Raw genomic sequence first — 14,914 nt, forward strand, 5'->3', positions numbered from 1 at the left:
TTGACCGTGGCAGTCAAGCGGCCCTGTATGTACATTACATCGCCCAAGCTCTCCACTCAAGGCTGGCCAAGCTTTTCCTTTCCTTTACCTGCACCACATAGCACCCATGAGCCAAGGCCCAGCAAGAAAACATAATAAAACATGATATAATATCAACAACGATCATAATAACCATTCAGGACTATCAGTCCCACAAATAGGTGACAATAGCCAAAAGTCACAGTAATGAGCATCGCTCCCTCTAGCCATGTGACGATAGGGTCACCAGGGCTTAACTGATAGGTGATTTCCTTCATAAGCTTGTTCAGGGCAGGTGCATGGTGATTGGTCACCAACATAACCTTCCTCACGACTCTAGAGTCGAGACTATGGACAGCGTCCCTTAGCCACGCGACAAACGGTCACCGGGGTCATATACCTTGGCTATAGTCATCTGGTCGTAGACCAGGCAAGCGCTTGTAAGTTTCTCGACCCTAGGGTCGGTCTGGCATTAATGCTATAGAGCCATTCAATGCATGATTCTCGACTTTAGAGTCGGTCCCTGACTAGTCAGTGTCTCAAGCAGGTAATCAGCGTTCAATAGCATTTAATATGCAATCCATGTCCACATATATCAACCAGCATGCCTCAAATATCAAACCATACATGCCATATCTCTATACAGGGTGCAACTGTATTCATACACTGTTTTCTTACCTCTGGTTCGAGTGAGAATATTATGTGAACGACCCCTGAGAACGATCAACCTTTAAAATCCTTGACGGTCACCTGGTCATAACCAAATTATAGAATTTATCAATAAAAATGACAACCGAGGGTTCCCAAACCAAATCCCTGCCCCCGAGACATCAAATACTACCCAACCGGGTACTAGGTCCAACCCCGAGGCCTATGGCTTGAATCCCCAAGCTAAAAACCATATTTTAGCAAAATTGGCCTTAACGGCCGCGGCCCCCCTCTGCTGCGCCGCGGCGCGCCTCCAAACAGAGAGGCTCCCTGCCTGCCAAACGCCAAGGGCCGCGGCGCACCCCTGCTGCACCGCGGCGCCCAGCCCAAATCAGCTAGTCGGCCACACACGAACCAGATTTTAACCCTGCGTTCTCCCTCTCAAACCAGCCCCTCAAACCATCTTAAAACCTCTTCCAAACATATAATTGAACCCCCAAACAACACCCTTAGCTTACTCACATCAAACCCCAATCAAACTAACACTAAAACCCCCTTTGATTCACACTTTCCACATCAAAACCCATGACTGAAAAGCTAAAACGAAAACAGAGCATAGCTTAAGCTCAGTGATCAAAACTTACCTCAAAACCTGTTTTGAACTCCCACACAAGCAGAACCAAGTCTACTAACTCAGCCTTGAAGTTCCTTAGCTTGATATCCCACCAAGAACACAAAACTCTCAAAGAAGGCAATGGAGAAGATGAAGCTAGGAAAAGGTACGGGAATGAAGGAAGCAAACCCCTGTTTTTACTCTGTTTATTCCACAGCCTTCCAATCCACTTAAGTCACATATATTCTCCCAAAAAGACCAAAATACCCTTGTGTCATCCTAAGCCTTTTAAACCTACTCAAGGGCAAAATTGGTACTTTCCACTAACCCGTCAATCATAGCTAACGCTTCCCAATTCCCGCTAATATCAATATCCTCGAACATCAATAATTCACATCCCGTTACCCTAAAATCCCCGGTAACGCTATAACCATTAATAACACCCCGAGACTCACCCCGAGCCCCGAGCTCAAACCTGTTATGACCAAACCGATAAATCATATTTAAAGATCGTCTCATGTAGAAATACTCGAACCAATCCACATTATAATGTGGTCTCACAATATATCATTATCGCACATACAAATATACAATTATACCCTCAACGGGCCAAATTACCAAAATACCCCTGTAAACAAATGTGGACTCACATGCATGTATTTAACATCATATCATAATATAATTCTCATAACCATGCATAAACACATTTAATGGCATAATTAAACAGTTATGGCCCTCCCGGCCTACTAATCCAGCCATTAACCATAATAGGGAATCCGGGGCATTACAACCATAAAGAGCTGAAGGAGAGAATCGAAGGAGAGAGAGAGACTTGAGAGCTTATGACTTGTTCTTTTCTTAGTTCCAGTGTTTTCTCCAGCCCCTAAGTATATATCCATTTGCCAAAAAGTCTAAATTGACCCTTAAGTTAATTTAAGTCCTCAAGTACCACCAAGGGCAATTCAGTCATTTGCCACCTCCCGTTAATTCCCCAAATATTCCTATAAATCCCCGTTTAATCCGACATGTCTAAATCATTGCGAAATTACTACCCATTACTCAATAAATCCCGAACACATACTACGTTCCCAAAATACCTCTAGGCTCCTCCCAAGTCGGGTATTTGACCCCGTTGTGACTTTTAGCTAATCTGCTCTCTAGGACTGTCTCGGATCGTGCATCACAAATATATCACGAATCGCATATGGTGTCAATCACAATACACACAAATATTGCATTTATGCCCTCAACGAGCTAAAATTAATAATGTTATAATTTTTTTAAGCTTTTAATTAATTGAGATAATAATAATTTTTAAAATTCTCCAATTTTTTAGGGAACTATTGTAGTATAGTGTCCCACATGAAACACGTGTAAGAATATTGAGCTATTAATAAAAACATGGGTAACTTCACTGATTACAAATTGGTTTTTAGATGGAACCTCATGATTATTATTGTCATGTTATCATGAGTCATATCCCTAGCGGACATTCAATCCAAATAGTGAGCTGAATTAAAAAAAAAAGTAAGCTGCAAGGGATTCGCATAGTGAAATAAGATACTTGAGATCCAAACAAGCTAAGCTGCATGAGATGCGCATAGTGTAAAAAGACACCTGAAATCCAAAAATAATAATATGCGAGCTGAAAAAGGCCACTTGTGGTCCGGTGATTCAAGATTGGTGAGCAAAAAATAGCTACCATCTTGAGGGGAGATATTGGAGTATAGTGTTCCACATGAAACAAGTGTAAGAATATTGAGTCATTAATAAGAATATGGGTAACTCCACTAATTACCAGTTGATTTTTAGATAGAACCTCATGATTGTTGTTAGAAACCAACTGTTATTTAGTGTTTATGTATTATTTCAACTATTTTTCAAAATGGCATAAGCTCGGGTCACTTGTAATCCAGTGATTCAAGATTGGTGAGCAAAAAATAGCCACCATCTTGAGGGTAGATATTGGAGTATAGTGTCCCACATGAAACAAGTGAAATAATATTAAGCCATTAATAAGAACATGTGTAACTTCACTAATTAATTACCACTTGGATTTTAGATGGAACCTCGTGATTATTGTGAGAAACCAACTATTATTTAGTGTCTATGTATTGTTTTAACTATTTTTCAAAATGGCATAATCCCGTGTGTGTTTGAAAACAACTGTGTAATTTCTAGATCGTGTAATTACTAGGGTAGTAATTACATATCTAAGTAATTATACTATATTTTAAAATACAAGGTGTCTTTGGATGTCAAGTGATAATTACTCATGAATTCTCACTACTACAAAAATGATCATTTGTGACAGTTCCTTACTGCCACAATTGATTTTTTGCGTCAGTTATCTATGACGCAAAACAGCCTGACATTAGCGTCAGTGCCCAACTGTCACAAATGTGACATTTGTGGCAGTTTCCATTGACGCAAATGATCGGTGGAAAACTGCCACAAATGCTATATTAAATTTTTTAAAAAAAATGTTATGTACCCCGACCCTGTGTACCCAGCCCCCAACCACCCTATGCGGCCTCAGTCCCCGTGTACCCAGTCCCCAGCCACCCCCCACGACCCCCGCGATCCCAACCATCCCTATGACCCCTGCGACCCTAGTCCCTACCACCACCTATGACCCCAGTGACCACCACCAAGAGGCTCCTACAAAACGAAACCCAATTAGAGAAAAAAAAAAAAAAGAAACGAACCCCCGGCCCTACGGCTCACAACCTAAGAGATGAGGGTTTTTGAGTTTTGGTTTTTCAAATAATAATCTTTGAAATAAAAAATCTATACAAAAAAAAAACTATGTATAAGGTTCATAAACATATTATATTCATCAATTTAACCTTAAAATAAAAAAATGAAAAAAAAACTCACCAAAATGGGTCAAGAAAGTCGGAGGCGTCGTTGGTGTGGAGGGTTTTTGCGTAGAGAATTTTTTTTTAGAAGTTTTTAGGGCAAATGACAATCGAGGACGAAGTTGTATATGTAATGTGGTCTAACGACATTAGCGTCTGTGGCTAACTGCCGCTAACAGAAGGTTTGTGTCAGTGGAGCACTAACGCTAACGTCCGTGTTAACAACATCATATTACCACTGACGCAAATTTTCCCTATTTAAGCAGTATTGAAGCTGACGCAAATACTCTTGCATTTGTGGTAGTGCTCAACTGCCACAAATGCTAATTCTCGGTCAACGGCGATCTGTTTGATTGACAAAAAAAGGTACTTTGGTGTAGTGTCTTATTGTTATGTTTGGCAAAACAGTTAGTAATTACACAAAAAAATAATATTATGTGTTGATGTGGTTTTTTCGCCAATAGTGTATTAAGAAATAATAAGGCAGATCAGTGCTTAATGATAAACCGTAATGAAAAATAAACAGAATTCACTCAAGAACACATAACTTTTACGTGGTTTAGTGGTTAAAATCCACCTAGTCCACGAGTCAATATTATTGCTGTTTTTCTCTCTATTTCAGCAGAGTTTTGGTATTACAGAATAATGGTGCCCCCTCCTGTCCAATATTCCCAAAATTTATAGGAGAATTCCATGGACAGATTTGGGTAACCACGTGAGTCAATCACGCATTTACATAATGTCTATATTTAATACAAATAATTCTCATTTATATTGAAATATGATTTGATAATAGAATAAACAGGTTCATGCTATCTCTGATAATAAATATGACAATTTGGTCATAAATAAACATGTAAACAGATCCCAAGTCTCTGGGGATCCCTAAGTATGCAATATTTTTTAATTATCACGAGCTGGATATCTTCCTTAAGCACGTGCTTCGACAACTATTTGATTCAGAGCTCGTGCTTCACAACCATCGTATCCTTAGTTCGGGATAAACTTAGGACGCCTAACACCACATATGACCACTATGAATCTCGAGTTGCTCATATGGATAATAAGTATACATTATTCCCCTTGGTTATTTCTCCGTGTATTTATCTGCCAGCTGTACCCGAGCTGAGTGAATGAGCTTAGACTAAAATCAGGGTACAACATTATGTAATAAATATTATTTAAAATTGTTAGTAATTAATAATTACATGGTGTAATTACACCGAATTCTCATGTGGGCTATGAGAATTGGAGAGTGGAAGTGAGACCCATCAATTACCTCCAATTACATTGTTACTGTGTAATTACATGGTCAGACAAAAACGGCAAATTGAGTAATTACTCCGAATTACACCCAATTCCAATTACAAAGTGGCTTTCCAAACGCAATTAAATTTGCAACAGGATTTTTTTCTACTATTTTTTTAATAATCATTATTATTTGAAATAAATTAAAAAAAATGTTTGTCAATACATATACATTCACAAGGACAGAAATTTAAGGTGCCAACAAGTGAATTGATAATGTGAAATTGACTTCAACGAATCATACATAATCTTGATAATTATTTCAATATTTGTCAGTACGTATCTAATTTTCACTATCTCTCTCTCAATAAACATGGCATCTAATAGTCAAATGTTCGAAAGAACATATATCATATAATAATTGGTCTACCCCCAAATTTTTCTATATGAAAAAATACTCATTTCCCATCAGTCACCAAAACCCTAGCTACCACTTCTACTTCTACCCGATATTCAAAGTAATAATCGTCCAAAACTCATGTTACATCACAACGTGAAGAACCCTAAGTAAAACCCTAAAATAAAAGGGCTTTAACATAATAAAATATTCTCTTTATTTCTTTTGTTTGTTATTTAGCACTTCAATTTTTATTGTTTTTTTATATGGAATTTTTTTCTATTATTTGTCCTTATTTTGTTCTTATATTAGGTTAGTAATAATTAATTCTTTGTTTTTTTTGAAGAATTTGTAATTTTTGAATTTTTAACATTTTCCTTCCATATAACAAAAGTTATAAATTTATTAAAAATTGAATTAATTGGTGCTATTTTTAAAACTCAACAATTTGATCAGAATTTTTTTTTTTCTCTTGGAATAAAGAACTTTCATTTAAGGTTAAGAACTATAACGAAAGACATAATAATTTTGGATAGCCAGACCACTATGCATGATCGAGTTCAAAGAAAGAGTTGTTGTTTTCAATCTTAGGAACTAAATTGTCCTGTATCGACAAATTTAGTAATATTTATAATAAAACGATCATAAAGTAATTATCCATTTTTGAAGGAAATAAATAAGTGAAGAAGAAAAAGAAAAAAAAAAAAGTGGACCACTGGACCCTAATATTGATGACATATAGCTACTTGCATTATTAATTAACAAGTGACCCACCATTCGATTAATTGATCTTTCTCTATCTAAATCAAGCCAATAATCACAAATTATATATATATATATATTATCTTCAGATATTTTCTTTTTTTTTGGTCGATATACACACTTAATTTTAATAAAGAAAGAATTAATAGGACTCCCAAATCAATAATTTTACCCTTTTACGATATTATAAATAATAACATGATCAATCATATTTGTATATTCAACAAAAGAAAAAAAATAAATGCAATTTTTTTTTTCTTTTCAAAAAGTAACATTCACACTAATGTCGGCTTGTGTGGTTAGATAGTTCAAAAAATTAAATATATATATATAAATATATTTATAGCCATATGTAAATTAAGAAATTATATATTAATCTATTAAAGTTTTATGGCTATAATTTATTTTTAAATTTGAGTGACAAAGTTTGAAAGTTTGTTTGGGAATAAGTTAGTTGATTATTTGAGTTTTTTTTTTTTTTAAAGTTTATTATATATTATAATATTATATTATAGGACTATAGATAGTTCATTTTAATAGTATAGTCATGTCCTGTCATATATTTAGAAAGAAAATAATAAAGCTTGGTCAATTGAATTAAATATAGCTAGGTTGTTATATGTTGCATGTTATGGAACTTAATTTAGTGGGGTTAATATTATATATATTTATAGTTTCTTATTACTTGTTATTATATTTTAATATTGATGGGTTGTTATATATAAAAAGTGACAATTTTGTGTACTACTTCAAGTGTAGGGCTAGTTTGTTTATAGGGTTTACTATTACTAGAAAGAATCCAAACAACAAAACATAGTTATAATAGTATATTTAATAACATGTAAAAAATGTAATAAAAAATACAAGATTTTTAATAACATGGGTAGACTTAATAAAGTATTATAAATTGTATTTGATAACACTTTTTGATAATTATCGTAAATATTTTTTTTTTGTAGTGAGTTTTGGTTTGATTTTTAATATATTATTGTATGTTTTATTATTATTAGTATTATTTACCTCCACTTTCAATTTCATTTTATTTAGAGAATTAAGACATGGACATATATATCATTTGAAAAACACATCATTAATTAAAAAACTAGGACAATATATATTTGCTTTCATTTTTAACTTCTAATAAAAATCTTAAAAGTAATAAATCCAAAGATCTGCATTTATTTTACACAAATAACCAAGTTTTTTTATTAAATCAACTTGATGGAATGAGATGAAGACAAGTAGTAGCATGCTAGCCACTTATTTATTTATTTTTTATTAGTAAAACCATAGTGCTAATTATATATTAAATAGTAATTTTGAGTACTATTGAGAGTGACTAATAAAATCTCACCTAATTCCCATATACTATAAATTGGTCACTATAAAAAATCTTACTTGTAGTAAAAATTTGTAATTACAAAAATATTATCTTACTTATGTCGTTCCTAAAAAATCTGTATCTAAAAGAATTAGTCACAAAAATCACAATTTGTTGTGACTAAACATGTTTTTAGTAAGGTATAATTGCGGCATAAGTACCCAATGTTTGGGTTTTGTACGCGACATAGACCCAATGTTTATTTTTAGTGGCAAAAGTACCAAAAGTCAGCAAAATTGTAATTCCGTCAGTCTCCTCCGTTAGGCAGACATGTGTCACGTTTTTATTGGTCCAAATCATAATTATTTTAAAAATATTATTGAGTTTGACCAATCACGAAGTGACACGTGTTGGTCCAGTCATCACGAAACGGAACCTAACGGAGGAGGCTGACGGAATTACAGTTTTACTGACTTTTGGTACTTTTGCTACTAAAAATAAATATTGGGTCTATGCCGCGTACAAAACCCAAACATTGGGTACTTATACTGCAAATATCCCTTTTAGTAACAATAAATTTTATCACAAAAAATAATATGTTATTACTAAAATTATATTAGTGACAATTTGTAATTAAATATGACTTCTTTGTCACGAGTAATTAAAATTTGTATTTGATCAACCATTTTATCAATTATTCTAACTACCCCAATTTACAAAAAAAAAAGCACTGCTATAAGACACCATAGGGCGCCCAACACCTTAGAATAGAACATATCGTTATTGATGTAATTTAATTTGGGTCCTATATATTTTAATTTTAATTTAATTGAAATGTACCCATTATTTACTTACTATAATACATAGATGTGTACTAACAATTATGATAATGTGGGTACATAATGGCTTGGTATTGCAAGTCACCAACAGGTAAATATTTTTTTTCTACATTAATTTTGAATTTAGTTATTTATTTTTGCCATAATTAATAGTGTTTCCAACCAATGAGAAACACTATCAATGTTTAGAAATTGACATGCATTTAAAAAATAAAAATTTTGCAATATTATATTTTCATAATAAATACATATTTTTCATCAGGTAACACTTCCAAAAATTTGAAAATATCAAAATTTATTTTTAGAAATATTAATTAAAAACTACAAATATGGATAATTGATCTTAATCCAATTATTAATATTAAAATAACCATTCATGAGTAGAAACCATTAAGAGAAAACAAATCCAAATTAACAAAGCTGTGGAGTTATTAATATTCCATTAGATTTTTCTTACATTATTGCTAGAAAGTTTAATAATCTATAATACCAATAACTAAAAAGCGATCAATTCTAGTAGAGATGAACAACAAAGTAGATTATTTCAAAAAAGAAAATAAAAAAAAAAAAAAAAAAATATTTATATAATAATTACATATTTTTTAAAATTTTCTTATTATTTTTTTTCCACGATCATAATAACCACTCACTAGAATCAACCAAAAAAGAATCCAAATCAAAATCAAAGATTCCATCGTCATCTTTTTCCTGGTGGAGACAATTATTATCAACAGTACCATCACCACCAGTACTGATGATCATCGGATCATAATAATCATCAACCGCAGACCAATCATTCAAAACGGTGTCGTCATGACGATAGGGCAGCAGTACTCCAAAATCACCACCACCGTCGTCTGAGTTATTATTCTTCAGACCAGTCTCATTAAGCTCTAGTAGTAATGGTGGTGGTGGTGGTGGCGGTGGGAAAGAGAGTGTTGTAGTTGGGGTTGGAATGACCACTTTGGTGCACCTACTGGCTCTGGTTCTTATCACTTTGCTAGTCCCACCGCCGCCGCCGCCTGAATCCGACAAGACTCGGCTGCTGGCTTTGGTGGCTTCATTATCTTCATCGCCTGAGGAAGAGCTTGACTTGGTTATTTGTTTACTATTAACTTTCTTGCCCAAAGTAGTGTTCCAGTAGTTCTTTATTTCATTGTCTGTTCGCCCGGGAAGTCTCCCAGCTATGAGAGACCATCTATTTAAATATGTTCATAATCAACACTATTAGAACAAATCAATATATATATATATATATAGAGAGAGAGAGAGAGATAGAGAGAATTGACCTGTTGCCAAGAAGTTTATGGAGTCTGATGATGAGGTCCTCTTCATCAAGAGAGATATTACCTCTCTTAATATCTGGCCTTAGATAATTCAACCATCTAAGTCTGCAACTCTTTCCACACCTCTTTAGACCTAAAACAACAAAAAATCAGAGCAAAATTTCTCTCTCTCTCTCTGTATATATATATGTGTGTATGTATATGTATATGTGTATGTATATACATACCAGCTTTTTTTGGAAGGTTTCTCCATTGACCCTCTCCATGTGCTTCGATGTAAGCTGTGAGGATTTTGTCTTCTAAAACAGTCCAAGCTCCTTTGTTGAGTCCTTCTTTAGAGCAACATGGACTCCTTCCCATCTGATCTCTCTCTCTCTTTTTCTCTCTTTGTAATTATGCTATCTTTTCCTCTGATCATGGAAGTGAGAATGTGCCACTTATATAGTACATTAATGCAGTCCTAGCTAGTGATGTCATACTATAGGTGGGGAGCAAAAAGGAATAGTAGTACCAAACTCAAACCATGTGTGAAATCAAAGTTTATGTAGTTTGTTTTTCTAATTATGTTAATAATGCCCATCATCAAACTTAGCTTTGTTTGTTTGTTTGTGTTGAATGAAATTAGAATGGTGTGAAATACAAATATATATATATATAGTATATAAGGAGAATAATATTGTGTATGTTGTTTGCTTTGAAATCTACAATTGAACTTAAATTATTTTGTTTTGCTAGATATAAAAATAGAATGGAATTGAGGAAAAAAATATCTCTACTTTATAGACTAAGGTAATTTACTTCTTTGCCATTAAGATGCATTATGGTGTAGTACATTGTGTTGTGTTGTGTGTTATCGTAATTAATTTTAATATATTTATTAATTAATCGTATTATGTTGAATTTAAGGGGTCTATTTGGTTCCTATTAGAAATGTAAATACGGGTCGGATTTTCTAGCACGGCACGAAACCGGGACGAGCCCGGGAGGCACGAGCACAACACGGCACGAAAAAATATGGGCCTGGGCCAAGCATGACACGAATTGAAAATTGGCACGGCACGACACGGCACGACAAGCCCGAAGGCACAACACGAAAGCACGAACAAACTAGCCCGAAAGCACGACACAATAAAAAGCCCGATATTTTGACATTAATAATCATAATAAATTTTTATTTGTCAATTATTAATAAATTAAAATGATAATAGAAGTCTTATTTTTCTCAATGTTTATATTTTTATAATTATATTAATTTATTTTAAGATTTGTGAGTTAAATTTTTTAGCATTTATTAGTAGCTATTAAAATTCTAATAATTATTTTTGATATAATTTTGTGTAAAATATTGTTAAAAAGTATATAAAAATATCTAAAATTATAATTTAAACAAATAAATGTATTTGGTTTGGTGGTAAGTCCATTGATGGTTAAAGAGGAGGTGAATGGTTCAAATTCTCCATTCTCACATTTTTTTGCAATAATAAAGTGGGCCCAAATTTGGGCCTGAATATAGAAAGTGGGCTGACCCGACACGGCACAACATGGGCCGTGCTAGGCCTACTCTTTCAAAAATGGGCCAGTCCGGCCCGACACGAATTGAATATGGGCCAGGCCCGACCCGAATTTATTGAAAGCACGAAAATGTGGGCCGGGCCAGGCCAGCCCACATTTACACCTCTAGTTCCCATATAATATCTTGTTGTATTGTATAGTATTTTATTAAATTGAATTTTGTATAATATTTTTATATAGTATTATGGCGTATTAGCTTTTGTTAAAATGTTATATATTTATATGCAAAATGTTAGAATATTTATTTAAATGGTATATAAAATCAACTAATTGATTTAATATATCAAAGTCAATATTTTATTTATTGACAAAATATTCTAATTAATGGTCAACATTATTTGTTACCTGATTTTGTTGTTACCCGATTTTTCATATCCCAACTGATTGAGAAAATATCTCAATCAGTGGCAGAGACTCTGATGGTAGGTCTCACTCTATAAATATAGAGTATCGGTCCCCAAGCTCGTTGCTCATTTTCTGACTTTCAATAACTCAATCTAAAGATTTAGTGAGAGCTTGGAAGCCCGAGTACTCGTTCTAATTCTTTTTTTTTCTTTCTTTTGTAAATATAAAGCTAGATCGAGGTTATCAATTGCAATGGCTGGAGTTATATAATATTCGATCCTCTCTTCGTATATGTTCAATCTATATATATCAATTCCGCCTACATGTATTGAATTGTTCATATACATATATTTCATTTTAATCCAACACAAAATACAAGTCAATACTTTTTATAGTGCTATATAAAAATATGTTATAAAATACAACTCAATATAATACTATATGTACATGGAAAAATATACAATGATCGGAAATGATGGATCGTGGGCACTAATAACCTGTAGAACAAAAGAAGAAAGGGCGTGAAAGCCTTGGGACATCGGGGTGGTGCCAACCGAAAGGACTCTGACGGTCAAGTCAGTAAGCAATTTGAGTATTGAGTAAATGAATGTAAAGAAAGTAAACAACAAGTAAATAACTCCACTGTAGAGTGGCAGCAAGGGGCTGATCTAAGTGATCGATCTGGTAGTGTTAGAGAGCGATTAAGAACTTTTGAGTGAATGCTTTGATAGGAGTTCCCTTAGTCAATTCGTCCTAATCTTCAGAGGTCTAAAAACTTGCTTTTATAGAGTTTTGAATGGTCTGTTGCTTAGCCACTCAGGAGTGACCGTGAGGAAGATACATTATCTTGGGTGAGTTGTAGAACGACTTAACTTCCTTCCCCACGTTTTTTACTTGTAATTCTGCTGCTATAAAGCTTTTTGTGCTTAGGAAGTAGTCAAAGCTCAACGCTATTCTTGATATGCGGGCTCATGTTCGTTTGGGGTTGAGATTGGGCATAGTTGTTCAAAGTAGCTTCTTACTAACTGGACTTGATGAACTCTTTAATGTTTAATGGATTGTGGGCCGATGGTATGATTGATTCGAGCCTGGTGCAATTTTTGACCTCTACACTATACAACACACTATATATTATTTTAGGAGAATTCTTTTATAGGGGCTTCACTTTAAGCTCTACCGGTAGGGCTCTCAGTGTTTACAACCTGTGAACAGTTTTCGGCTCAATTTTTTTTATGATCGTGTATATTGTAGCTATTTAGAGCATTCTGCAAATTTTCAGAAAATTCCGAATAGTTTACAGTACCGAAAATTAAGTTCAAACATATTGTTGCACACGTGACTAATTTTTTTATACGCGTGGAAAACAACATGTTTGAACCTAATTTTCGGTACTGTAAATTATTCGAAATTTTCTAAAAATTTGCAGGATGCTCTAAATAGCTACAATATACACGGTCATAAAAAAAAGTCGCGCCGAATACTGTTCACGGGTCGACAAACACTGAGAGCCCTACCGGTAGGACTTAAAGTGAAGCGCTTATAAAAGAATGGTCCTATTATTTTATAATATATAATTATAATCGTGACGCAACAATTATTACAAATTGTCACATGTAGGACATTTTTTATTTTTATTTTACTATGAATTTATATTTTTCCACAAGTATCCTAATTATATTATATTAATATTTATTGATTAATTAAATTAATTATTGATGATTAAGAAGAAAAGTCGTTTTTGAAGTATTGGATTGTGGATGAAATAGTAATGATAAAATGAAATTGAAGTTGATTTAAAATAGAATTTGCATTCGAGATAGCCGCCTTAAATGTTCTTTTCACTTCATCAATACTTCCTATTATTATTATTATTATTATTATTAATGTTACTCACCAAGTATTTGGGTGTTGTCTTTAATTATAAGGAGTGCATGATTATGACCAATACTACTCAATTTTGTTATATATATATTTAGGGTAATTCTTTGGTAGGGCTCTCAAAAAGAGCCCTACCGTAGGGCTCTTTTGTGTTTCTCAACCTTTGAACAGTTTTTGGCGCGATTTTTTTTATGACCGTGTATATTGTACTTATTTAGAGCATCCTGCAAATTTTCAGAAAATTCTGAATAATTTACAGTGCCGAAAACTAAGTTCAAACATGTTATTTTCCACGCGCATAAAAAAATTAGTCACGTATGCAATAATCTGTTTTCGGCACTGTAAATTATTCAGAATTTTCTGAAAATTTTCAGGATGCTCTAAATAACTACAATATACACGGTCATAAAAAAAAATCGCGCCGAAAACTGTTCAAAGGTTGAGAAACACAAAAGAGCATTACGGTAGGGCTCTTTTTGAGAGCCCTACCAAAGAAACCCCCTATATATTTATATATAATTATATATTATGACAACTACTGCTCACTCTTATTATATATTATATATATTTATATAGGGGCGGCAGATTTAGTTTCGTTTCCGGATTAATCTCTTTTTATTATGGAGTATGTATACCCTGGTTTTCCCACGGGCTGTTTAGCAGGGCGAGCCTCGGACTAAACCTGATTTAGTCCGAGGCTCCCACAGGGCGGAGGCTCTATTTCCAGGACGGGCCCTTGTCAGCTCGAGGGGGTCCTGTTTCCAGCTCGCATTTGTTGCCCCAGGAGTTGAGAATGACATCCGAAGGCCACGGACGGAGCGACTCGGGTTATGAACTGCTCCGGTCGCGAGCTTCTCAGGAAGCTCCGACCCTATGGGAAGTCAACACGCAAGATAAACGTGCATATTCCTGCCATCACGTGTCCGATATCCCCCTGACTTCTCGGACACGCAGCAGGAACGTGCGTATTCAGACACCCGCGGACGGGTTGGGCCATGCGGCCCATTATCTCCTTCCATACTGATTAGACCACACTTGTGTGTCAGGTTTAGGAATTAATCATGAATGTCACAGATTTGATATGACAAATGGTAAGGTCACGAGATGACCTCCCTGCCAACTTCCA

At 34.2% G+C, this 14,914-nt stretch overlaps 1 protein-coding gene across 1 annotated transcript; it reads right to left on the reverse strand.

Annotated features, from left to right (window-relative positions):
• Positions 1-9,118: 9,118 nt before the first annotated feature.
• On the reverse strand, positions 9,119-10,425 carry LOC133803347 (transcription factor MYB1-like). Its single transcript, XM_062241354.1, has 3 exons — positions 10,221-10,425; positions 9,997-10,126; positions 9,119-9,905 (listed from the first exon to the last, which is right to left on the reverse strand). The coding sequence occupies exons 1-3, from the start codon at positions 10,351-10,353 to the stop codon at positions 9,341-9,343; spliced, it is 828 nt and encodes a 275-aa protein (XP_062097338.1). The 5' UTR covers positions 10,354-10,425; the 3' UTR covers positions 9,119-9,340.
• Positions 10,426-14,914: the final 4,489 nt, after the last annotated feature.

The sequence above is a fragment of the Humulus lupulus genome, chromosome X, assembly GCF_963169125.1.
Source record: "Humulus lupulus chromosome X, drHumLupu1.1, whole genome shotgun sequence".
Lineage (NCBI taxonomy): Eukaryota > Viridiplantae > Streptophyta > Magnoliopsida > Rosales > Cannabaceae > Humulus > Humulus lupulus.